Genomic DNA, 24447 nt, shown 5'->3' with positions numbered 1-24447 from the left:
GTGTGACTGTTGATGACGCGCTCTGGGCTGAAGAACGAGCAGAACCTTCAGCCGACACAGTTAAGACTCTGGGACGTGTTTCACAACTGAAGCGGCTCCGCCCAGAGTCTCCGCTCGACAGGAAACAGACGCCAGAGGAACTTTCCCCCAAACTCCACAGACTCTTCACTCGGGACGTCAGATCTTTAGGTTCTGCCGGTGTCGAAAGCAGGAACCAAAAACAAAACCTGTCTTTACGTCCAAGTTCTGATGCAGTTGGTCCAGGTCTTTGTTTCAGTTCATCGTTTTTCCCCCGTCCTGTTTTTATTATTATTATTTATTACACCATGGTGTGGGTGAATACTGGATTCTGATTGGCTGGTGCATTATTTTGGTGTAACCGCACACGTAGTCCGGTAGTTAAATCACTGGGATATCACTCCGCTTTTTGTCATATTTTGTCACATTTTTGTAATTTTTTTCCGTCAATTTTTTCATCGATTTTTTTGTAATATTTTTGTAATTTTTTGGTATTTTTTTTGTATTTTTTTGTAATTTTTTTGTAATTTTTTGGTATTTTTGTTGTATTTTTTTGTAATTTTTTTGTAATTTTTTGGTATTTTTTTTGTAATTTTTTTTATCACTTTTTTGTCATTTTGTCGTCAATTTTTTATCAATTTTTTGTATCACATTTAAGTAATTTTTTGTCACATTTGTGTGATTTTTTCGTCATTTTTTTCATCGATTTTTTGTAATTTTTTTGTATTTTTTTGTAATATTTTTGTTTGTTTTTTGGGAATTTTTTTAGCACTTTTTTGTCATTTTTTTGTCATTTTTTTGTCATTATTTTGTCATTTTTTGTCATTTTTTTGTCATTTTTTTTGTCATTTTTTAATCAATTTTTTGTAGTTTTTTTTATCACATTTAAGTAATTTTTTGTCACATTTTTGTTTTTTTTCGTCAATTTTTTCATCGAGTTTTTTGTAATTTTTTTTGTAATTTTTTTGTAATTTTTTGTTAATTTTTTGTTAATTTTTTGTTAATTTTTTGTAAATTTTTTATAATTTTTCATAAATTTTTCGTCACTTTTTTTGTCACATTTCCATCATTGTTTTCGTCTCAGTTTTGTTGCTATTTTCACACCTTTTTTCCAGAAGCTTTTGGATTGGGGTAAAGCCAAACTGGAGAAAATGTGCTCGGTTCCATGGCCTGGGTGAATACTGGACTCTGATTGGCTGGTGCATTATTTTGGTGTAACCGCACACGTAGTCCGGTAGTAAAATCACTGGGATGTCACTCCGCTGTGGCGTCGCCATAGCAACGCCTGACACAGCTGAACCAGATAAAGGCGTAATTAGTGACTGACAGGAACGTATGAGATGGATTTAGTGTTTGCTAAATGTTTGTAGAGGAGAGTGAGCAGCTCGGTTAGCTACTGTTAATAACATATGAGCTTTACATTTCTATTGGAAACGGTTAAGGCTATTCATCATTTTCAGGCGTACATAAAATGATCCTGCATTGAAGCATCTTTGTCTGGATTAGTAAAGTCAAACATAAAAGTTTGAGTTGGGGGGGCCCAGGTGTGAGCGACTCCACCGCAGCTGTTTCCATAAACAGGTGAGCTGGTTGAGCTAGCTAGCTTTAGCTTCAGGTTAAACCTTGTAAAAGGTAAATAACTCCTGCCCACGAGTGCCGCATATCGGTGTTTCCTTCCAGGGAAAAGTGTTTCCGGGTTAGTCCTGTTGTGTTGTGATTCTGTGCTGATGTTGTGTCGTTGAGCCTGACTGAGATCCTCGTAATAGCTGCGGAGAATGACTCGCTCTGAGACCAGCCTTCAGTGACCGGCTAATAACCCACACAAAATAGTCCCGTAGTCTGGCAGATTTAGTGACTTTAGTCAATGAAAAACACATTTATTATAAATGTTAGGTTTGTGGGACCCTGGTATAAGCGGATTAAACAACGAGGAGCCGCGTTAGACGTTATAATGCAGGAGGAACAACACTGTGTCGGGCGTTAGAACCGGCTAATGCGGCTCCGAGGTGTTTAATCCTTACTTAATCTTTCCCTCATTTCTATAATTTTTTTAAAACTTTTTTTCTCATTTTTGCCCCAATTTTTCCTCTCATTTCCCTTATTTTTTATTATTAACATTTCACCTTTTCCCCTCCCATTTTACCCAATTGATTCCACATTTTCTACATTTCCCCCAAATGATTCTTCACACATGATTGTTCTGTTTTCTGTTTCTCGATGTCAAATATTTTAGTATGGAAAACCGAGTATGGTTGAACCTCTGTGTCCCCTTTGAGACGTTCTTCTGACCTTCTCCTGGTCTCTCTCTTTCAGCCAACTGTGTCCCTCAGTGTCAGAACGGAGGGATGTGTCTGAGGCCCCAGCTCTGCGTCTGCAAACCGGGCTCCCAGGGCCCGTCCTGCGAGGTCCACACGGGGGTCCACGCGGGGCCGGACCACACCAACGGCCTCCCCACCACGGGAGGGGTCCACACGGAGACCCCGGCGGTGCCTCAGAGGCCCATCCCGCAGCAGGCCCTCCCTCACGGGTACCTCCAGACCCGAGTCCAGACCGGGCCCGTCAAGTTCTCCGTGAAGCCCCAGTACATCCAGCAGCACGTGCAGCAGCAGTGAGTACCTGCAGAACCCTTCACACCCGAGCAGAACCCTGAGGCCGGGTTATTAGAAACTATAGCAGTAGAAATATTCCCATGTTTGGAATTTGTCTCATACTGGTGTAAATGAAAACTCACGTGCAGGAAGTAACAAACTGAACCCGGGCCGAGGGGGACGCTGCGGAGGAGCTGATCCCAGCGTAACTTTGACACAGATTTAGCCACTTTTCAAACCTCCTGTGACCATATTTGGAAACAGGGTAAATGTTGTGTGACCCTCCAGGGTTTTAGTAAAGTCACCATCGCGGGTCAGTCCCACGCCTCAAAATAAGATTCAGATTCAGATTCACTTATTGGCCATTTGCAGTTTGAAAAACCACATTGGAAAAAAATGTGCAAAGAGCTCAAAGTGCGATATGTAAAACAAGTAAAAAGACACAATATAAAAAACAGAACAAACAAACACTGCCACATTAAAAGCCTAAGGGCAAAACATTGTACAATAAAAGTCCACACCGATAAATATAATAGAAGTGCCTGTTTAAAGTGATCACAGCTTGAGGAAAGAAACTGTTCATATGTCGATCAGTAGAACATATGATGGAGCGATACCGTCTCCCTGAAGGAAGCATCTCAAAAAAGGCTTTAGCCGGGCGGCCTGAGGCGTCATTTGCTAGTTTTAAAGCTCGAGTCAGTAGTCGAGCTTTATATGTGGCCTCCAGGAGCGGCAAAGTGCAGCCAATGGTCCTGCTGGCTGAGCGAACCACTTTGTTCAAAGCCTTCTTCTCTTTCAGAGTGAGATTACCAAACCACACAGTAATACAACTGGTCAGGACACTCTCAATTACACAATAATAAAAGTTCAGAATAATCCTAGTATTTCGGGTAAACTCTCAAAGCCTGCGTAAAAAGAAGAGGCGCTGTCTCGCTTTCTTAGCACAGTTCATCGTATGTGAGCTCCAGTTCAAGTCATGAGAAAGAGTCACACCCAAGAATTTACATTTCTCAACAATCTGCACATCAGAATCTTGGATAGTAATAGGCTATAAATAACCCCTCCCATCAGCGCGAGCGTCTCGTCTTCTCTCGGGTCAGTCTCATGATCGATCACAAACACAAACGCTCCGTCTAAACTCGCCTTTTACACAAGATAACAACAAATAATCCGGTAAAAACGAAACAGAAACCTGCAGTGACACTGATGTCAAAGCTCCGCTAACAGCAACGAAACACTTCCTGTTGTCCCGACAAAATAAAAGGCGTCAATGTTCCAGCCGCTGGGAGAGGGTTTGAAATGTTAAGTAATAAATGAAACTAATATTTTAGGTGCAAATGGACACAAATCTCGTTTTTCTTCGTTTTCCTGCTCGTCCGTTTTGCTCAAATAGAAATAAAGGCCTGTCTCTAATTGTGGCCTGGTTCCAATAAAGGCCTGCTCGCGTCCTTCTCCTACAGTAGGTCTGCCCTGGTTCCTCTCTGCTCCTGCTGCTGCTTCTCGGCCGCCGTCGCTGTGACACATTCTTGGTCACTTTTCAAGAATGTTGCCCACAGTCGACAACAAACCCTCTCAGACCATAAAAGTCCAGCGACTCAGACTCTGCTGAACGTCCTGTTGTTCCATCGATCCTCCAGGATCACCAGACTTTACTCTTTAACCCCTTAACTCCCGCCTGAACCGAGCACAGTTTCTACAGTTTGGCTTTACCCCAATCCAAAAGCTTCTGGGAAAAAAGCTGTGAAAATGGCAACAAAACTGAGACGAAAACATTGATGAAAAAGGGGCAAAAATGTCACAAGAAATAGACAAAAAATGGACAAAAAAATGACAAAAAATGTGACAAAAAATTACAAAAATGTGATTAAAAAATGTGATTAAAAAATGACAAAAAAATGACAAAAATGTGATAAAAATTTGGCAAAAAAATGACTAAAAAAACGACAAAAACAACAACAAAAAAACAACAAAAATGTGACAAAAAAATGACAAAAAAATTATTTAAAAAAATTACCAAAGAAATGACCAAAAAAATAACTAAAAAAATGACAAAAAATGACAAAAAAGTTACAAAAATGAGTTGAATACCCAACAAAAAAATGATGAAAAAAATATGTGTTGACTTGAGGAAAAAGATCCTCTCGGTTCAGGCGGGAGTTAAGAGGTTAAATACATAAATATATAAGAGTCCTTTTCAGAGGGAGGGGGGTGCTTTACTGCAGTGGAGTTTCTTTCCCACACGTATTCATTCACAAATACTGACATGTTTGGTATCCACGTGTAGCAGGAAAGGCTGTGGCCTCGCGGTGTGGCTGAAAATATCGCAGAGTTTAATCTGAGTTTGCTCAGGAATATCTGTTTTATGACTTTTGGTTCCGATGGAAGTTCAACACCTAAACAATTCTGTCTTTCCAATAATGAATTACTTTTGGACGGTCCCATAACCGTGGGTGTGGTCTCCCACCTGACCACACCCCCTCCAGCTTCGGTCTGAAGTTCTTCCAAACTTGGATGTGACAAAGTGAGTTCTAAAATTCATTTAAGCCCCTCCCACAGTGTCTGTTCCTCATCCTTCATAATTAACTTCATTTCCAATTCCCATTTTTCCTTAAAGGGACTATAAGGAGTTTAAAAATGTTAAAATTAAGTATTTTCCTCCCCCTACATGTTCCAGCCATGTCCTAATGCGTAGAATGAGCTCAGACCTGTTCACCACAACTGCCTCTAAAATCCTGCACTGTCGCTCAAAAATGTGTCACTTCGGCCCGAATTGCCGTCATGCACGCGCTTAATATAGAAGGTGCAGTTACACATACGGCCTGAGGTGGCAGTAGTGAGTATAAAATGGCGAACTTGCTTCCAGCCCCTTTAAAGAGGGGGTGTTCTGCTTTTGTCAGTCCCATAGCACCAGTCTATATCACACTACAATGATGACAAACCTTCTGCTGGTCTGTAAATGCAGTAAATTAGAATAACTGCCTTGTATAAAATGTCTCTCTCAAAATGGCTGTAGTGAATGTCTTGAAATAGGCCTCTGTCTCTTTAAGAACCTCTGAGCCTTTAGACACGCCCCCTCCACACGCTGTCTGTGGCATCAGTGGGGAGGGGGTTCTGCTGAGGAGCAGTGGTCGGTTACTCGGCTGGTGACCAAAGCTCGGAGGCGTCTCCAGGAGGTGGGGGCGTTCCTAGGAGGACTCAGGCAAACCTATCCCTAAAATGGCCGCCATCAGAGTTTTTACAGATTACTCACAAATACGTGAATGTGCCAAGGCAACACCTTAGCCATGTTTTTAATGAGGGAGTGACAGAATAACATGATGGAAAGCTTGAAAAAGTCCTGTTTGCATAATACCCCCCTTTAACTGTTATTGGGGGGGGGGGGGGGGGTGTCACAAAGGACCACCATGTATTTGACACGAGGTCTGTGAGTTTCTTGCAGGGTTTGAATCGGTGCCATTTGTAGTGAACACATGTGGGAGCTTTGTCTGGAAGTTTCAGGAGCTGAAGCTAAAAGTGAGTCTCCTTGACTAGACGTTGCTTTTTATGTCACTTTAGCTGTAAAATCATAACAAATGAATATGTTATAATGAGGCTTTGGACTCGACAAAGGGCTGTGATGTCCTCTGGGAACGGCTGGTCTAAAGTGCTCTCTGTGTTTTCCTGTTGGACATTTTGAAAGACTGAACAATAGAAGTGTCTCTGTGGTGCTTTCATAAAAGTCGATAAAACCTGTTTGTGCTAAAGTAAAACATCTGCACGTTCTTCGCTCTGTCAGACTTTAAGGCTCAGGTTTTCACACATCTGATTCTGGAGGATTTATGGAGTGTCGTGTTCGCGTAAAACTTTGATTATATTAAATGACGCTTGTTTTCCTTGACTTCACTTTGCTTCAGCTCTTCCTCCAGTATAGTCCGGGTAACACTGCTGTAACTCTCCAGCTGCAGCCGGGCTCTCGATCGCCCAGGCCCATGTGCTGTTTTTTTGGCCGAGCGTCTCCATAAAGTTCCCACATTAGCGACGTCTGCGCTGAAGCTCCGGATCAGCCGTCTGAGCCGCACAGGAAATGAGCCGCCGGGGCCGGAGTAACGAGTACTTGGAGTACTGGGCCTCACGTGAGTCTGAGCGCAGGCGTCTGTGGCGAGGGCGGCGGGGGACTCGGGGGCGGCGGGGGACGCGGGTCTGTGGTCGAGTTCCCGCAGTGGAAGTTCAGGGAGTTCACGCTTTGGCTCTGAATCCGCCCGTCTGCTCCTCGTCAGGAAGTTTGTACAATTGTGACATTTACGCTTCACAAAAGGCATTTCGCTTCGTATGAGTGCGTGTTTGACCTTTCCCTGACCCCTGGCCGTCAGCGCGGACCCTCAGCATGAAGACTGCATTATAATATAGTTTACAGAACTGCAGTGGAGACGTGTCGGCCCAGATGAAAAGGTTCTGTAGTTATTGTCCCAGTGTAAAGGTTTTAAACTACCCCCCATTTCAGGCTGATTTCAGGTAATTTGAGATCAGTTTCAAGTTACCCCCGGGGGTACCCCTACACCCTAACCCTAACCCTAAACCTTTCTTCATCCATAATCCATAAAATACCTTACAGGAACCGCGGTTGGAGCCCTAAACTTAAGGATAGTGGAGTTTACGAGCTAAAGCTAACCTTACCTTAGCCCTAAACTTAAGGATAGTGGAGTTTACGAGCTAAAGCTAACCTTACCTTAGCCCTAAACTTAAGGATAGTGGAGTTTACGAGCTAAAGCTAACCTTACCTTAGCCCTAAACTTAAGGATAGTGGAGTTTACGAACTAAAGCTAATCTTACCTTAGCCCTAACCTTAAGGATAGTGGAGTTTACGAACTAAAGCTAACCTTACCTTAGCCCTAAACTTAAGGATAGTGGAGTTTACGAGATAAAGCTAACCTTACCTTAGCCCTAACCTTAAGGATAGTGGAGTTTACGAACTAAAGCTAACCTTACCTTAGCCCTAACCTTAAGGACAGTGGAGTTTACGAGCTAAAGCTAACCTTACCTTAGCCCTAACCTTAAGGATAGTGGAGTTTACGAACTAAAGCTAACCTTACCTTAGCCCAAACCTTAAGGATAGTGGAGTTTACGAGCTAAAGCTTACCTTACCTTAGCCCAAACCTTAAGGATAGTGGAGTTTACGAGCTAAAGCTAACCTTACCTTAGCCCTAATCTTAAGGATAGTGGAGTTTACGAACTAAAGCTAACCTTACCTTAGCCCTAACCTTAAGGATAGTGGAGTTTACGAACCAAAGCTAACCTTACCTTAGCCCTAAACTTAAGGCTAGTGGAGTTTACGAGCTAAAGCTAACCTTACCTTAGCCCTATACTTAAGGATAGTGGAGTTTACGAGCTAAAGCTAACCTTACCTTAGCCGTAACCTTAAGGATAGTGGAGTTTACGAACTAAAGCTAACCTTACCTTAGCCCTAACCTTAAGGATAGTGGAGTTTACGAACTAAAGCTAACCTTACCTTAGCCCTAACCTTAAGGATAGTGGAGTTTACGAACTAAAGCTAACCTTACCTTAGCCGTAAACTTAAGGATAGTGGAGTTTACGAGCTAAAGCTAACCTTACCTTAGCCCTATACTTAAGGATAGTGGAGTTTACGAGCTAAAGCTAACCTTACCTTAGCCCTAAACTTAAGGATAGTGGAGTTTACGAGCTAAAGCTAACCTTACCTTAGCCCTATACTTAAGGATAGTGGAGTTTACGAACTAAAGCTAACCTTACCTTAGCCCTAAACTTAAGGATAGTGGAGTTTACGAACTAAAGCTAACCTTACCTTAGCCCTAACCTTAAGGATAGTGGAGTTTACGAACTAAAGCTAACCTTACCTTAGCCGTAAACTTAAGGATAGTGGAGTTTACGAGCTAAAGCTAACCTTACCTTAGCCCTATACTTAAGGATAGTGGAGTTTACGAGCTAAAGCTAACCTTACCTTAGCCGTAACCTTAAGGATAGTGGAGTTTACGAACTAAAGCTAACCTTACCTTAGCCCTAACCTTAAGGATAGTGGAGTTTACGAGCTAAAGCTAACCTTACCTTAGCCCTAACCTTAAGGATAGTGGAGTTTACGAACTAAAGCTAACCTTAACTTAGCCCTAAACTTAAGGATAGTGGAGTTTACGAGCTAAAGCTAACCTTACCTTAGCCCTAACCTTAAGGACAGTGGAGTTTACGAACTAAAGCTAACCTTACCTTAGCCCTAACCTTAAGGATAGTGGAGTTTACGAACTAAAGCTAACCTTACCTTAGCCCTAACCTTAAGGATAGTGGAATTTACGAGCTAAAGCTAACCTTACCTTAGCCCTAACCTTAAGGATAGTGGAGTTTACGAACTAAAGCTAACCTTACCTTAGCCCTAACCTTAAGGATAGTGGAGTTTACGAACTAAAGCTAACCTTACCTTAGCCCTAAACTTAAGGATAGTGGAGTTTATGAACTAAAGCTAACCTTACCTTAGCCCTAACCTTAAGGATAGTGGAGTTTACAAATTAAAGCTAACCTTACCTTAGCCCTAACCTTAAGGATAGTGGAGTTTACGAGCTAAAGCTAACCTTACCTTAGCCCTAACCTTAAGGATAGTGGAGTTTACGAACTAAAGCTAACCTTACCTTAGCCCTAACCTTAAGGATAGTGGAGTTTACAAATTAAAGCTAACCTTACCTTAGCCCTAACCTTAAGGATAGTGGAGTTTACGAGCTAAAGCTAACCTTACCTTAGCCCTAACCTTAAGGATAGTGGAGTTTAGGAGCTAAAGCTAACCTTATCTTAGCCCTAACCTTAAGGATAGTGGAGTTTACGAACTAAAGCTAACCTTACCTTAGCCCTAACCTTAAGGATAGTGGAGTTTACGAACTAAAGCTAACCTTACCTTAGCCCTAAACTTAAGGATAGTGGAGTTTACGAGCTAAAGCTAACCTTACCTTAGCCCTAACCTTAAGGACAGTGGAGTTAACGAGCTAAAGCTAACCTTACCTTAGCCCTAAACTTAAGGATAGTGGAGTTTACGAGCTAAAGCTAACCTTACCTTAGCCCTAACCTTAAGGATAGTGGAGTTTATGAGCTAAAGCTAACCTTACCTTAGCCCTAACCTTAAGGATAGTGGAGTTTACGAACTAAAGCTAACCTTACCTTAGCCCTAACCTTAAGGATAGTGGAGTTTATGAGCTAAAGCTAACCTTACCTTAGCCATAACCTTAAGGATAGTGGAGTTTATGAACTAAAGCTAACCTTACCTTAGCCCTAAACTTAAGGATAGTGGAGTTTACGAACTAAAGCTAACCTTACCTTAGCCTTAAGGATAGTGGAGTTTACGAGCTAAAGCTAACCTTTCCTTAGCCCTAACCTTAAGGATAGTGGAGTTTATGAACTAAAGCTAACCTTACCTTAGCCCTAACCTTAAGGATAGTGGAGTTTACGAGCTAAAGCTAACCTTACCTTAGCCTTAAGGATAGTGGAGTTTACGAGCTAAAGCTAACCTTACCTTAGCCCTAAACTTAAGGATTGTGGAGTTTATGAACTAAAGCTAACCTTACCTTAGCCCTAACCTTAAGGATAGTGGAGTTTACGAGCTAAAGCTAACCTTACCTTAGCCCTAAACTTAAGGATAGTGGAGTTTATGAACTAAAGCTAACCTTACCTTAGCCCTAACCTTAAGGATAGTGGAGTTTACGAGCTAAAGCTAACCTTACCTTAGCCCTAACCTTAAGGATAGTGGAGTTTACGAGCTAAAGCCTTATTATTATTATAATCGGATTTAATTCTATCACGTCAAACATGTGACGCGACTCGAGCCGTGTTTTAAAACTGTGAAGCAACAGTTTTGGAAACAACAACCGTTCTGGAAGTGCTTCCAGAGGGACTTTCTGGCCGTTTCTCTCCAGTTTTCCTTTTTTTTTTTTCAGGAGAGTTGATCATACACAGCTGTAAACCTAAATGAAACCAGAGCTCCCTTCCAGAGCTGATGATGCTGAACTCCAGTGAACATCAGCGACTTTAATCGTGTTGTATTCCTTTTATGATACGTATTAGGACACTATATATACACTCATTTTACAAAAACATTTATTTGTGAATGTTCTCAGGATCAGAAGATGTTTGTGGATTCATGGAACGTCTGAAAGTGTTAAAATGTCATCTTTAAAACCCCCCGCCTTCACCGAGTGCATTTTCCCCAGGTCGACTTTATTTTTTTGTTTTTTTGTTGTTGTTATTGGTATCATCAGCAAAAAGAACTGGAAAGGTGGTCGTAGAAACAGAAGCAAAATCATTAAACCCCTTAACTCCCACCTGAACCAAACACATTTTCTCCAGCTTGGCTTTACCCCAATCAGAAAGCTTCTGGAAAAAAGCTGTGAAAATAGTGACAGAACTGAGACGAAAACCATGATGGAAATGTGACAAAAAAGTGAGAAAACTTTGACAAAAATGTGACAAAAAACGACAAAAAATTGATTAAAAAAGACAAAAAAATGTGACAAAAAATTGATTAAAAAAGACAAAAAAATGTGATAAAAAATGGACAAAAAATTGATTAAAAAATGTGACAAAAATGTGACAAATGTGACAAAAACGACAAAAAATGTGACAAAAAAACGACAAAAAATTGATTAAAAAAGACAAAAAAATTGATTAAAAAAGACAAAAGTGACAAAAAATGGACAAAAAAGACAAAAAAATGTGACAAAAAAATGACAAAAAATTGATTAAAAAAGACAAAAAAATTGATTAAAAAAGACAAAAAAATGTGACAAAAAATGTGACGAAAAGGACAAAAAATGGACAAAAAAATGGACAAAAAACGACAAAAAATTGATTAAAAAAGACAAAAAAATGTGACAAAAAAATGTGACAAAAAAATGTGACAAAAAGGACAAAAAATGGACAAAAAATGGACAAAAAATTGATTAAAAAATGTGACAAAAATGTGACAAAAAATGTGACAAAAAAGGACAAAAAATTGATTAAAAAAAGACAAAAAAATGTGACAACGCCTCATTTGAAAGCTAAGACCTACAAAACTAATCTAAATGGATCTTTTTCCTCACGTCATCAGATTTTTTCCATCTTTTTTGGGGGGGTTCAACTCATTTTGTAACTTTTTGGTCATTTGTTTTAATCAATTTTTTGTCATTTTTTTATCAGTTTTTTTGTCATTTTTTGTCAATTTTTGTCAATTTTTTTGTCTTTTTTTAAATCAATTTTTTGTCTTTTAGTCAATTTTTTGTCATTTTTTAATCAGTTTTTTAGTCAATTTTTTGTCATTTTTTTGTCATTTTTTGTCTTTTTTGATCAGTTTTTTGTCTTTTTTTTGTCATTTTTTGTAATTTTTTTTGTCATTTTTTTAATCAATTTTTGGTCATTTTTGGTCATTTTTTTAATCAATTTTTTGTCATTTTTTGTCTTTTTTTTGTCTTTTTTTAATCAATTTTTTGTCAATTTTTTGTCATTTTTTGTAATTTTTTTTGTCTTTTTTTAATCCATTTTTTGTAATTTTTTTTGTCTTTTTTTAATCAATTTTTTGTCTTTTTTTTACAGTCTGGCCTGGTCCGCACTGCAAAAAGTCATTAACTAGATCAGTATAAACATCTCAGTTTGAGCACAATAATCCAAATGTTAGTTGTTGGGCATTTGTCCGAGATTATTTCACTTGTTCTGAGATGTTTCTGACTCGTTTCGATACATTTCGTCCTTATTTCAGGTCATTTTCTTTGCCAATGGGGAAAGAAAATTGGTCTTATCTCATTGGCAATTTTACTTTCTTATTTCAAGCGAGATTTACCCAAGAACTGGTCTGAAATGTCCTCAAACAAGCAAAGTAAACTCGGTCCGATCAGGAAAAGTGTCTAAATGAGTGAAAACCGACAAAAACAAGAAACATTTCCTCCATTTATTTCCACCTTTATTTACATTTATTTGTTTTCGCCGGGTGCTTCATGTGGTGTATTCAAACCCCTGTGGTCCGGGTGCTTCACGCCTCCACACATTTCCCTCCTCCTATTTTTAACCCTCTCCTGCCCCGGGACAAAAGCCGGGGCTAAACTTAGAGCCATCTGAGCTCAGGCATCTCCAGCTCGGACCGATTTAACCCGGAGTCAAACCCACAACCGTCCCACAGCACCATCTATATCACACTACAATGACAAACCTTCTGTTGGTCTGTAAATGCAGTAAATTAGAATAACTGCCTTGTATAAAATGTCGCTCTCAAAATGGCTGTAGTGAATGTCTTGAAATCGGCCTCTGTCTCTTTAAGAACCTCTGAGCCTTTAGACACGCCCCCTCCACACGCTGTCTGTGGCATCATAAATCAGGCTAGGAATTAGATATTAAAAAATCCCTCTGAAAAAACCTTCAGAATGTTGTAATGTAAAGAAATGACAAAAATGTGACAAAAAACGACAAAAAAACGACAAAAAAATGACAAAAAAATGACAAAAAAATGACAAAAAAGACGAAAAAATGACAAAAAAATGACAAAAAAAATGACAAAAAAACTACAAAAAAATGACAAAAAAATGACAAAAAGACGAAAAAATGACAAAAAAATGACAAAAAAATGTGACAAAAAAACAAAAAAAAATGACAAAAAAAGACGAAAAAATGACAAAAAAATGACAAAAATGTGACAAAAAATGACAAAAAAATGACAAAAAACGACAAAAAATGACAAAAAAATGACAAAAAAAGACGAAAAAATGACAAAAAAATGACAAAAAATGACAAAAAAGACGAAAAAATGACAAAAAAATGACAAAAAAATGACAAAAAAATGACAAAAAAGACGAAAAAATGACAAAAAAATGACAAAAAAATGACAAAAAAATGACAAAAAAACGACAAAAAATGACAAAAAAATGACAAAAAAATGACAAAAAAATGACAAAAAAACGACAAAAAAATGACAAAAAAAGACGAAAAAATGACAAAAAAATGACAAAAAATGACAAAAAAATGACAAAAAAATGTGACAAAAAAATGACAAAAAACCTTCATAATGTTGTTGTGTCTCAGCCTGTAAAGTGTGGAGTCTGTGGGAGCTTCTATAAGGGCTCAGGCTCTGCCCGAGTGCGGCTTCTCTCATTCAGAGAAAACCAGCCCTGAAGTTTTGTAGCGAGTGCTCATGCTCGGCCCGTTCTTCCACTTTTCCGCTCCAGCGTCTCGTAGGAGGAAAAACACCATATTTGGGTGAAAGCGTCATCACGGGGCCCCTTAGCAGGACACGTGGATGTCAAATCTGTCAATATTTATGAATGAAAACCCGCGGGAAAGACGGCCTTTCTACTTCCGGGTCGCCCCCACCTCGCAGACAAAACATCATCAAATAAACATCATCATTTTTATATCTGACATGAAAACTAAGATGTAAAGGGAGGAAAACAGATACAAATCTCCACTTCCACCACTGCGGGAAACATCAATACTTTCACCTAAAGTGTCTAGAATGAAGCAAAATGTCCTAATTTAAGGCGAGTTTTCATGTCAGATATAAAAATGATGATTTTTATTTTATAGAAGCTCCCACAGACTCCAAACTTTACAGGCTGAGACACAACAACATTTTGAAGGTTTTTTCAGAGGGATTTTTTAATATCTAAATCCTAGTCTGATTTATTCAGCTTTGAAACAAAAAAAAAAAACAGGCGGAATTTGAGTTTTTACAGATTTTTTCACTGATGATTAGTTTATTGAAAAACTAAACCAAATATCCAAAATCCCCTCTGAGCAAATCTTAGTCACTAATATGTCAATAACATAAAACCATTTAATCTGGATCAATTCATTATTTTGATTTCGTTGCCCAAAATATAGGCAATTTCGCCATTTTAATGCTCAAAATGCCTTACTTCTATGTGGAAACATAAAATGACAGAAAAAGTGCAATACATGATTTTCTCATATTTATATCTGTGATGTTCAGCAAAAGTTTCAAATTGACGTCTCTACATTTATTTATTTTTCCCTGTTCACCTGCAGAGTCTCGCCTTAAATGTAGTGTTTCTTTCTTGTTTTATGATTAGAAGATTATTCTAGAAATAAGAATTCTTGGCAAGAAAAAAACACTGACCCCACTGGCAGAAGTTTTAGTTTTTAGTCGGGTACACTGCAAAAAGTGGATTCTAAGCAAGTAGGAATGTCTTACTTTAAGAAATAAGTTCTTATTTTTTCTTGTAACAAGAAAGAAAAACGTTTTGAATCTTCTTCAGCTTTAGACAAAGAATATGTTTTCTTATTTTAAGAAAAACTAAGATCACAACAACATGTACAATAGGTGAATCCTCCAGCAGGTGATTCTGACCATCAGCCTGGCTCCACATCATGGAGGCGGGTCTCCGGGCAATACTTTCCTTAAATATTAGTATTTATTAACAACATTTTGCTCAAAAATGTGTTTAATTTAGAACATTTTACTTAAATAAAGCAACATTTAAGTAAAATATCCACAATGTTTCACTAAATAAGAATGTTTTCCTTAAATTATTCCATTTTCTGAGGACGTTTTGCTTAATTCTAGTTATTTATTTGCTTAAATTCAGTCTTTCTTTCTTGTTTTATGATGAGAAAAATATTCTAGAAATAAGAATTCTTAGCAAGAAAAAAACACTGACCCCACTGGCAGAATTTTTTCCTTAAAACAAGACAAAACGTCTTATTTTAAGATTTTTTCCCTTGTTTTTAGTCGGGTATTTTTGCAGTGTGTGTTTTTTGAGGACTTTTTAACGTTAGAAAACAGCGCAGTGATTAAACGTCTAATGTGTTCACACTAAAGACGGCCCATTATCTTTGAGGCTTGTTTAAAACAAGGCCCGGTGTGAGGTGTGGTCCGCCTGTGGACCGGACCACATCTCCACGGCCCGGCCCAAAGGGATGAAGTATCTGCCAGGCTTCACACCGATGTCACATGACCCCCCCGTCCCGCCTGCTCCTCGCTGAGAGCCTCTGTGTTCAGGGAGGAAGTGCGGCCCGTGATCTCAGCGCTGAGGAACCGCAGGAATGTACACAGGAAGTGATGTCACGGCGCTGACACAGTGAGGTCAGGTCTGGTTTGTGTCGGAGCCGCTTCAGCTTCAGCGGCGAGAGAGAGACGGGTCAGAAACACCACGAGAGCTGAGCGAGAGCTGCTCCTCGTGCTCCTCGTGCTCCTCGTGCTCCTGCTTCAGACGGAGCTGCAGCTGCTCCTCGTGCTCCTCGTGCTCCTGCTTCAGACGGAGCTGCAGCTGCTCCTCGTGCTCCTCGTGCTCCTGCTTCAGACGGAGCTGCAGCTGCTCCTCGTGCTCCTCGTGCTCCTGCTGGGAATAAACCCAGACAAAACACACGGGACGATGTCATCACATGAGGCTCGAGAATAAAGATGTTTGTTATTTATTCATCCTGTCATTTAAACCTTTGTTCATTAGTTTTTGATACTGGGGGGATTCACGGCTCTTTCCCAGGAGCCGAGTCTTTGGGATCAGTTTGTTTCAAAGAGCCGTTCAAAAGGCTCTGTTCAACCCCTTAACTCCCGCCTGAACCGAGCACATTTACCCCAGTCCAAAAGCTTCTGGAGAAAAGGGGTGAAAATAGCAACAGAACTGAGACGAAAACAATGATGGAAATGTGACAAAAAAAGTGACGAAAAAGTGGCAAAAATGTCACAAAAAATTGAGAAAAAATTGAGAAAAAATGACAAAAATATTATAAAAAATATGATGAAAATGTGATAAACATTCTACAAAAAAATTGCAAAAATGTAACAAAAAATGACCAAAATTTGATTAAAAAATTACGAAAAAAGGAAAAAAATGTGACAAAAAATTACAAAAACTTTAACAAAAAAATGACAACAAATATGACAAAAATGTGATAAAAATTCTACAAAAAATGAAAAAAATGTAACAAAAAATGACCAAAATTTGATAAAAAATATATGAAAAAATGAAAAAAATGTAACAAAAAAATGACAAAAAAATTACAAAAAATTGACAAAAAGGCGATGAAAAAATGACGAAAAAATGACAAAAATATGATTAAAATGTGATAAAAATTCTACAAAAAAATTGCAAAAATGTAACAAAAAAGTGAAGAGGTTAAAAATATGTTTCTTATCTATGAGGAATTTACGCTGCAACTCTTTCATGAATATGTCAGAATCAGGCGTATCGAGGTCTCTGATTGTTCAAAGTCCTTTATCTTTCCATGATTTAAATGTTGCATCTGCTCTGCCAAGTATAAATAACTGATTCCCCCATATTGGACTAAAGTTCTTTCAAAAAATCTTTACATCCCTCCACACTCTAATCATGTTTTGAAGTACAGGATTTTTAGTCTGTTTTAACACTTTTTTGATTGTATTCGAAAAATATGACCATATTTGATACAGATGTGATTTACGGCTCTTTTCCAGGAGCCGAGTCCTTGGGATCAGTTCGTTTCAAAGAGCCGTTCAAAAGGCTCTTTTTAATGTAAATGTTAACCCCTTAACTCCCACCTGAACCGAGCACTTTTTCTCCAGTTTTACCCCAATCTAAAAGCTTCTGGAAAAAAGGTGAGAAAATAGCGACAAAACTGAGACGAAAACGATGATGGAAATGTGACAAAAAAAGTGACGAAAAATTGATGAAAAAAAGACGAAAATGTGATAAAAATTCGACAAAAAAAATTGCAAAAAATGTGCAAAAAATGACCAAAATTTGATAAAAAAATTACGAAAAAATGAAAAAAAAAAGTGACAAAAAATTACAAAAAAATTACAAAAAAATTACGAAAATATGACAAAAATGTGATAAAAATTCTACAAAAAAATGACAAAAATGTAACAAAAAATGACCAAAGTTTGATAAAAAATTTACGAAAAAATGAAAAAAAAGTGACAAAATTTGACAAAAAAATTACAAAAAATGTGATCAAAAATGACAAAAATTTTATTAAAAAAAATTAACGAAAAAATGACTACAAAATGACAAAAAAATGACAAAAATATGTTGAATACCCAACAAAAACATGATGGAAAAAAAATGTGATGACGTGAGGAAAAAGATCCTCTGGGTTCAGGCGGGAGTTAAGAGGTTATAAGAGGTTTATATAAATGCTAACAGCTCCAAAAGACGCCATCGATAAAAGGCACTGATTTAAATAATCTAAAATGTCAAATGGACTTTAGGCTTTGATCAAACCTAATAAAAGACTCTGTAACTGTAACTTTAGAGCTGAAGCTTTCACTCGTGTGGATCCGGTGTTGGGCTGATGCTTGTGTTCAGGGAGTCGAACCGCTGACCTCAAAGCGCCGCCCGGGCAGGAACGTCTTTAAACTACTCCTGTGTCTCTGACCTCGCTCTGTCCTCTCTCTGTGCAGGATCCGCCAGGTGCCGCTTCATCCAGGACAGAGTCAGTTCGTCCTGAAGCCTAAGTACTACCACACCCACTCCACCCAGAGCCACGCCCAGAGCCACGCCCACCTGCAGCCCGACAGAGCCATCCCGCTCTCTGTGACGCCTCAGTTCGGTGAGCAGTTTTCCTGTGTGCATTATTCTTTAAGAAAAGTAGAATAATCAGAATAGAATCAGTAGAATCATGAGAATCCAGTCAGTCAGGTCATGATCAGGGGAAACATTTGGACATTTTCGTTTGGAAGTTGGACGATGTGAAGGGTTTTGGTGAGACTTTGTGACGGGCCAAAGATGGACCATTTATCTTTATATTTCCCACACATGCAGATCAAACTGAGTGAAAGGAGAAAGGAAGCAAACATTAACTTGTCAAATGAATTGTTCTGATGATATTATTTGGCTAAGTTAGAGTCCAGACAGCAGGTTTAAAGGAACAGGCCAGTGTTTTTCCATACTGAGATATGTTCTTACCTGAGCTGTGACGAGTTCTTTAGGACCTGTCTGATCTTCAGTCACGTAAACACAGCGCAGACGGCGTTAGCATTTAGCCTCTCCCTCTCTCCTCTATAGCTCCAAAACAGGTCAAGATAGAAGCTACCAAGCTCTTATACCAGGAGTAATTTGGCATCCGCTCAGTAAAGTGAAGATTACTGCGCAGATTTCGAACTACTCCTGGTATTATTACTTCTTACAATATAGTTCCCCCTTTTATCCGCTTTGAAAATCCACATTGTTTAATTGTGTGTGATTATACTTTGTAGTAGAACACTTCACGTAACCATATTTAAATAGGGGAAACGTGGAAGAGCTTGGTAGCTTCTATCTTGACCTGTTCTGGAGCTATAGAGGAGAGAGGGAGAGGCTAAATGCTAACGCCGTCTGCGCTGTGTTTACGTGACTGAAGATCAGACAGGTCCTAAAGAACTCGTCACAGCTCAGGTAAGAACATATCTCAGTATGGAAAAACGCTGGCCTGTTCCTTTAAATAAATGCGCCTCATGTGCTAATGGAGCTGTATCTCGTCACCCACACACTCCGCGCTCACGTAGGCCTGATATGTGACTGCTGCTCCTCACCTGCTCAGGGCGGCTGCTTTTTCATATTTTTTCACCTGTGGCTCGTCTTTTGGAGACTTTTGTTAGTTTTTTCGTTGAGACACTTGTTCTGGTTTATTATTAGTTCCTTTTCTGGTTAAATTTCGTTTACTGAAAGGCATTTTATGTATTTTTTTGGCGGTGATGACGGTGAGGAACTCAGACCCGCGGTGTGCGTCACGTGACCGCGGTGTGACGGTAATCCGGTCAACGCACCAGGCCTAGCTTTGTGGCTTCGTATGATTTGGACTTTTATTTTCTCGGTCTCTCTCGGTCTCTCTCGGTCTCTCTCGGTCTCTCTCGGTCTCTCTCAGACTCTCTCGGTCTCTCTCAGACTCTCTCGGTCTCTCTCAGACTCTCTCGGTCTCTCTCGGTCTCTCTCAGACTCTCTGGGACTCTCTCGGTCTCTCTCGGTCTCTCTCAGACTCTCTCGGTCTCTCTCGGTCTCTCTCAGACTCTCTCGGTCTCTCTCAGACTCTCTCGGTCTCTCTCAGACTCTCTCAGACTCTCTCGGTCTCTCTCAGACTCTCTCGGTCTCTCTCAGACTCTCTCGGTCTCTCTCGGTCTCTCTCAGACTCTCTCGGTCTCTCTCAGACTCTCTCGGTCTCTCTCAGACTCTCTCGGTCTCTCTCAGACTCTCTCGGTCTCTCTCAGACTCTCTCGGTCTCTCTCAGACTCTCTCGGTCTCTCTGGGACTCTCTCGGTCTCTCTCGGTCTCTCTCAGACTCTCTCGGTCTCTCTCAGACTCTCTCGGTCTCTCTCGGTCTCTCTCAGACTCTCTCGGTCTCTCTCAGACTCTCTCGGTCTCTCTCAGACTCTCTCGGTCTCTCTCAGACTCTCTCGGTCTCTCTGGGACTCTCTCGGTCTCTCTCGGTCTCTCTCAGACTCTCTCGGTCTCTCTCGGTCTCTCTCAGACTCTCTCGGTCTCTCTCGGTCTCTCTCAGACTCTCTCGGTCTCTCTGGGACTCTCTCGGTCTCTCTCAGACTCTCTCGGTCTCTCTCGGTCTCTCTCGGTCTCTCTGGGACTCTCTCGGTCTCTCTCGGTCTCTCTCAGACTCTCTCGGTCTCTCTCAGACTCTCTCGGTCTCTCTCGGTCTCTCTCAGACTCTCTCGGTCTCTCTGGGACTCTCTCGGTCTCTCTCAGACTCTCTCGGTCTCTCTCAGACTCTCTCGGTCTCTCTGGGACTCTCTCGGTCTCTCTCGGTCTCTCTCAGACTCTCTCGGTCTCTCTGGGACTCTCTCGGTCTCTCTCGGTCTCTCTCAGACTCTCTCGGTCTCTCTCAGACTCTCTCGGTCTCTCTCGGTCTCTCTCAGACTCTCTCGGTCTCTCTCAGACTCTCTCGGTCTCTCTCAGACTCTCTCGGTCTCTCTGGGACTCTCTCGGTCTCTCTCGGTCTCTCTCAGACTCTCTCGGTCTCTCTCAGACTCTCTCGGTCTCTCTCAGACTCTCTCGGTCTCTCTCAGACTCTCTCGGTCTCTCTGGGACTCTCTCGGTCTCTCTCGGTCTCTCTCAGACTCTCTCGGTCTCTCTCGGTCTCTCTCAGACTCTCTCGGTCTCTCTCGGTCTCTCTCAGACTCTCTCGGTCTCTCTGGGACTCTCTCGGTCTCTCTCAGACTCTCTCGGTCTCTCTCGGTCTCTCTCGGTCTCTCTGGGACTCTCTCGGTCTCTCTCGGTCTCTCTCAGACTCTCTCGGTCTCTCTCAGACTCTCTCGGTCTCTCTCGGTCTCTCTCAGACTCTCTCGGTCTCTCTGGGACTCTCTCGGTCTCTCTCAGACTCTCTCGGTCTCTCTCAGACTCTCTCGGTCTCTCTGGGACTCTCTCGGTCTCTCTCGGTCTCTCTCAGACTCTCTCGGTCTCTCTGGGACTCTCTCGGTCTCTCTCGGTCTCTCTCAGACTCTCTCGGTCTCTCTCGGTCTCTCTCGGTCTCTCTCAGACTCTCTCGGTCTCTCTCAGACTCTCTCGGTCTCTCTCGGTCTCTCTCAGACTCTCTCGGTCTCTCTGGGACTCTCTCGGTCTCTCTCGGTCTCTCTCGGTCTCTCTCAGACTCTCTCGGTCTCTCTCGGTCTCTCTCGGTCTCTCTCAGACTCTCTCGGTCTCTCTCGGTCTCTCTCAGACTCTCTCGGTCTCTCTGGGACTCTCTCGGTCTCTCTCAGACTCTCTCGGTCTCTCTCGGTCTCTCTCAGACTCTCTCGGTCTCTCTCAGACTCTCTCGGTCTCTCTCAGACTCTCTCGGTCTCTCTCGGTCTCTCTCAGACTCTCTCGGTCTCTCTCAGACTCTCTCGGTCTCTCTCGGTCTCTCTCAGACTCTCTCGGTCTCTCTGGGACTCTCTCGGTCTCTCTCAGACTCTCTCGGTCTCTCTCAGACTCTCTCGGTCTCTCTGGGACTCTCTCGGTCTCTCTCGGTCTCTCTCAGACTCTCTCGGTCTCTCTGGGACTCTCTCGGTCTCTCTCAGACTCTCTCGGTCTCTCTCGGTCTCTCTCAGACTCTCTCGGTCTCTCTCGGTCTCTCTGGGACTCTCTCGGTCTCTCTCAGACTCTCTCGGTCTCTCTCAGACTCTCTCGGTCTCTCTCAGACTCTCTCGGTCTCTCTCAGACTCTCTCGGTCTCTCTCAGACTCTCTCGGTCTCTCTGGGACTCTCTCGGTCTCTCTCGGTCTCTCTCAGACTCTCTCGGTCTCTCTCAGACTCTCTCGGTCTCTCTGGGACTCTCTCGGTCTCTCTCGGTCTCTCTCAGACTCTCTCGGTCTCTCTCAGACTCTCTCGGTCTCTCTCAGACTCTCTCGGTCTCTCTCAGACTCTCTCGGTCTCTCTGGGACTCTCTCGGTCTCTCTCAGACTCTCTCGGTCTCTCTCGGTCTCTCTCAGACTCTCTCGGTCTCTCTGGGACTCTCTCGGTCTCTCTCAGACTCTCTCGGTCTCTCTCGGTCTCTCTCGGTCTCTCTGGGACTCTCTCGGTCTCTCTCGGTCTCTCTCAGACTCTCTCGGTGCTCTCTGGGACTCTCTCGGTCTCTCTCAGACTCTCTCGGTCTCTCTCGGTCTCTCTCAGACTCTCTCGGTCTCTCTGGGACTCTCTCGGTCTCTCTCAGACTCTCTCGGTCTCTCTCGGTCTCTCTCGGACTCTCTCGGTCTCTCTGGGACTCTCTCGGTCTCTCTCAGACTCTCTCGGTCTCTCTCGGACTCTCTCGGTCTCTCTCGGTCTCTCTCAGACTCTCTCGGTCTCTCTGGGACTCTCTCGGTCTCTCTCAGACTCTCTCGGTCTCTCTCGGTCTCTCTCAGACTCTCTCGGTCTCTCTCGGTCTCTCTCAGACTCTCTCGGACTCTCTCGGACTCTCTGGGGCTCTCTCGGACTCTCTCAATCTCTCTCAGTCTCTCTCGGACTCTCTCAGACTCTCTTTATTCTGTTTCCTCCTCCTGTACGTTCCTCTCCTGCAGTGACTGAAGCTCTGTCTTGTTTCGCTCTCGGTGAAACTCGTCCAGAACAAAGTCCAGACCCGGGTCTTTGTCCCGACCCTGAACCCGGCTCCTCAGACTCTGTGTCCGCCTCGTGTTTTGGTGGAAGTCCCGGCTCTGGTTTGGATCTGGTTTGGATCTGGTTTGGACCTGGTTTGGATCTGGTTTGGACCTGGTTTGGATCTGGTTTGGATCTGGTTTGGATCTGGTTTGGATCTGGTTTGGATCTGGTTTGGATCTGGTTTGGATCTGGTTTGGATCTGGTTTGGATCTTGTTTGGATCTGGTTTGGACCTGGTTTGGATCTGGTTTGGATCTGGTTTGGATCTGGTTTGGACCTGGTTTGGATCTGGTTTGGATCTGGTTTGGATCTGGTTTGGATCTGGTTTGGCTCTGGTTTGGCTCTGGTTTGGACCTGGTTTGGACCTGGTTTGGCTCTGGTTTGGACCTGGTTTGGATCTGGTTTGGACCTGGTTTGGACCTGGTTTGGATCTGGTTTGGACCTGGTTTGGACCTGGTTTGGACCTGGTTTGGATCTGGTTTGGATCTGGTTTGGATCTGGTTTGGCTCTGGTTTGGCTCTGGTTTGGACCTGGTTTGGACCTGGTTTGGCTCTGGTTTGGACCTGGTTTGGACCTGGTTTGGACCTGGTTTGGACCTGGTTTGGACCTGGTTTGGATCTGGTTTGGACCTGGTTTGGACCTGGTTTGGACCTGGTTTGGATCTGGTTTGGACCTGGTTTGGACCTGGTTTGGATCTGGTTTGGACCTGGTTTGGACCTGGTTTGGACCTGGTTTGGATCTGGTTTGGATCTGGTTTGGACCTGGTTTGGACCTGGTTTGGACCTGGTTTGGATCTGGTTTGGATCTGGTTTGGACCTGGTTTGGCTCTGGTTTGGACCTGGTTTGGATCTGGTTTGGCTCTGGTTTGGACCTGGTTTGGACCTGGTTTGGACCTGGTTTGGACCTGGTTTGGATCTGGTTTGGCTCTGGTTTGGACCTGGTTTGGACCTGGTTTGGACCTGGTTTGGCTCTGGTTTGGACCTGGTTTGGATCTGGTTTGGCTCTGGTTTGGACCTGGTTTGGACCTGTTTTGGACCTGGTTTGGATCTGGTTTGGACCTGGTTTGGACCTGGTTTGGACCTGGTTTGGATCTGGTTTGGACCTGGTTTGGACCTGGTTTGGACCTGGTTTGGATCTGGTTTGGACCTGGTTTGGACCTGGTTTGGCTCTGGTTTGGACCTGGTTTGGATCTGGTTTGGACCTGGTTTGGACCTGGTTTGGATCTGGTTTGGACCTGGTTTGGACCTGGTTTGGACCTGGTTTGGATCTGGTTTGGACCTGGTTTGGACCTGGTTTGGATCTGGTTTGGACCTGGTTTGGACCTGGTTTGGACCTGGTTTGGACCTGGTTTGGATCTGGTTTGGACCTGGTTTGGACCTGGTTTGGACCTGGTTTGGACCTGGTTTGGACCTGGTTTGGACCTGGTTTGGACCTGGTTTGGATCTGGTTTGGACCTGGTTTGGACCTGGTTTGGACCTGGTTTGGACCTGGTTTGGACCTGGTTTGGATCTGGTTTGGACCTGGTTTGGACCTGGTTTGGATCTGGTTTGGACCTGGTTTGGACCTGGTTTGGACCTGGTTTGGACCTGGTTTGGACCTGGTTTGGACCTGGTTTGGATCTGGTTTGGATCTGGTTTGGACCTGGTTTGGACCTGGTTTGGACCTGGTTTGGATCTGGTTTGGATCTGGTTTGGACCTGGTTTGGCTCTGGTTTGGACCTGGTTTGGATCTGGTTTGGATCTGGTTTGGACCTGGTTTGGATCTGGTTTGGCTCTGGTTTGGACCTGGTTTGGACCTGGTTTGGACCTGGTTTGGATCTGGTTTGGACCTGGTTTGGACCTGGTTTGGACCTGTG

At 42.3% G+C, this 24447-nt stretch overlaps 1 protein-coding gene across 1 annotated transcript in view; it reads left to right on the top strand.

The window, feature by feature from the left end:
* The window catches only part of ltbp1 (latent transforming growth factor beta binding protein 1), a 56174-nt gene that overhangs the window by 10609 nt on the left and 21118 nt on the right, over positions 1-24447 (top strand). Inside the window, exons 3-4 of the mRNA XM_079568413.1 lie at positions 2332-2626; positions 17956-18104. Of these exons, the coding sequence (XP_079424539.1) occupies positions 2332-2626; positions 17956-18104 (444 nt within the window). The remainder of the gene's footprint in view (positions 1-2331; positions 2627-17955; positions 18105-24447) is intronic.

Source organism: Gobius niger, assembly GCF_951799975.1.
Source record: "Gobius niger genome assembly, chromosome: 12".
NCBI lineage: Eukaryota > Metazoa > Chordata > Actinopteri > Gobiiformes > Gobiidae > Gobius > Gobius niger.
The sequence above is the reverse complement of the archived record's forward strand: the minus strand, read 5'-3'. Positions and strand labels throughout refer to the sequence as shown.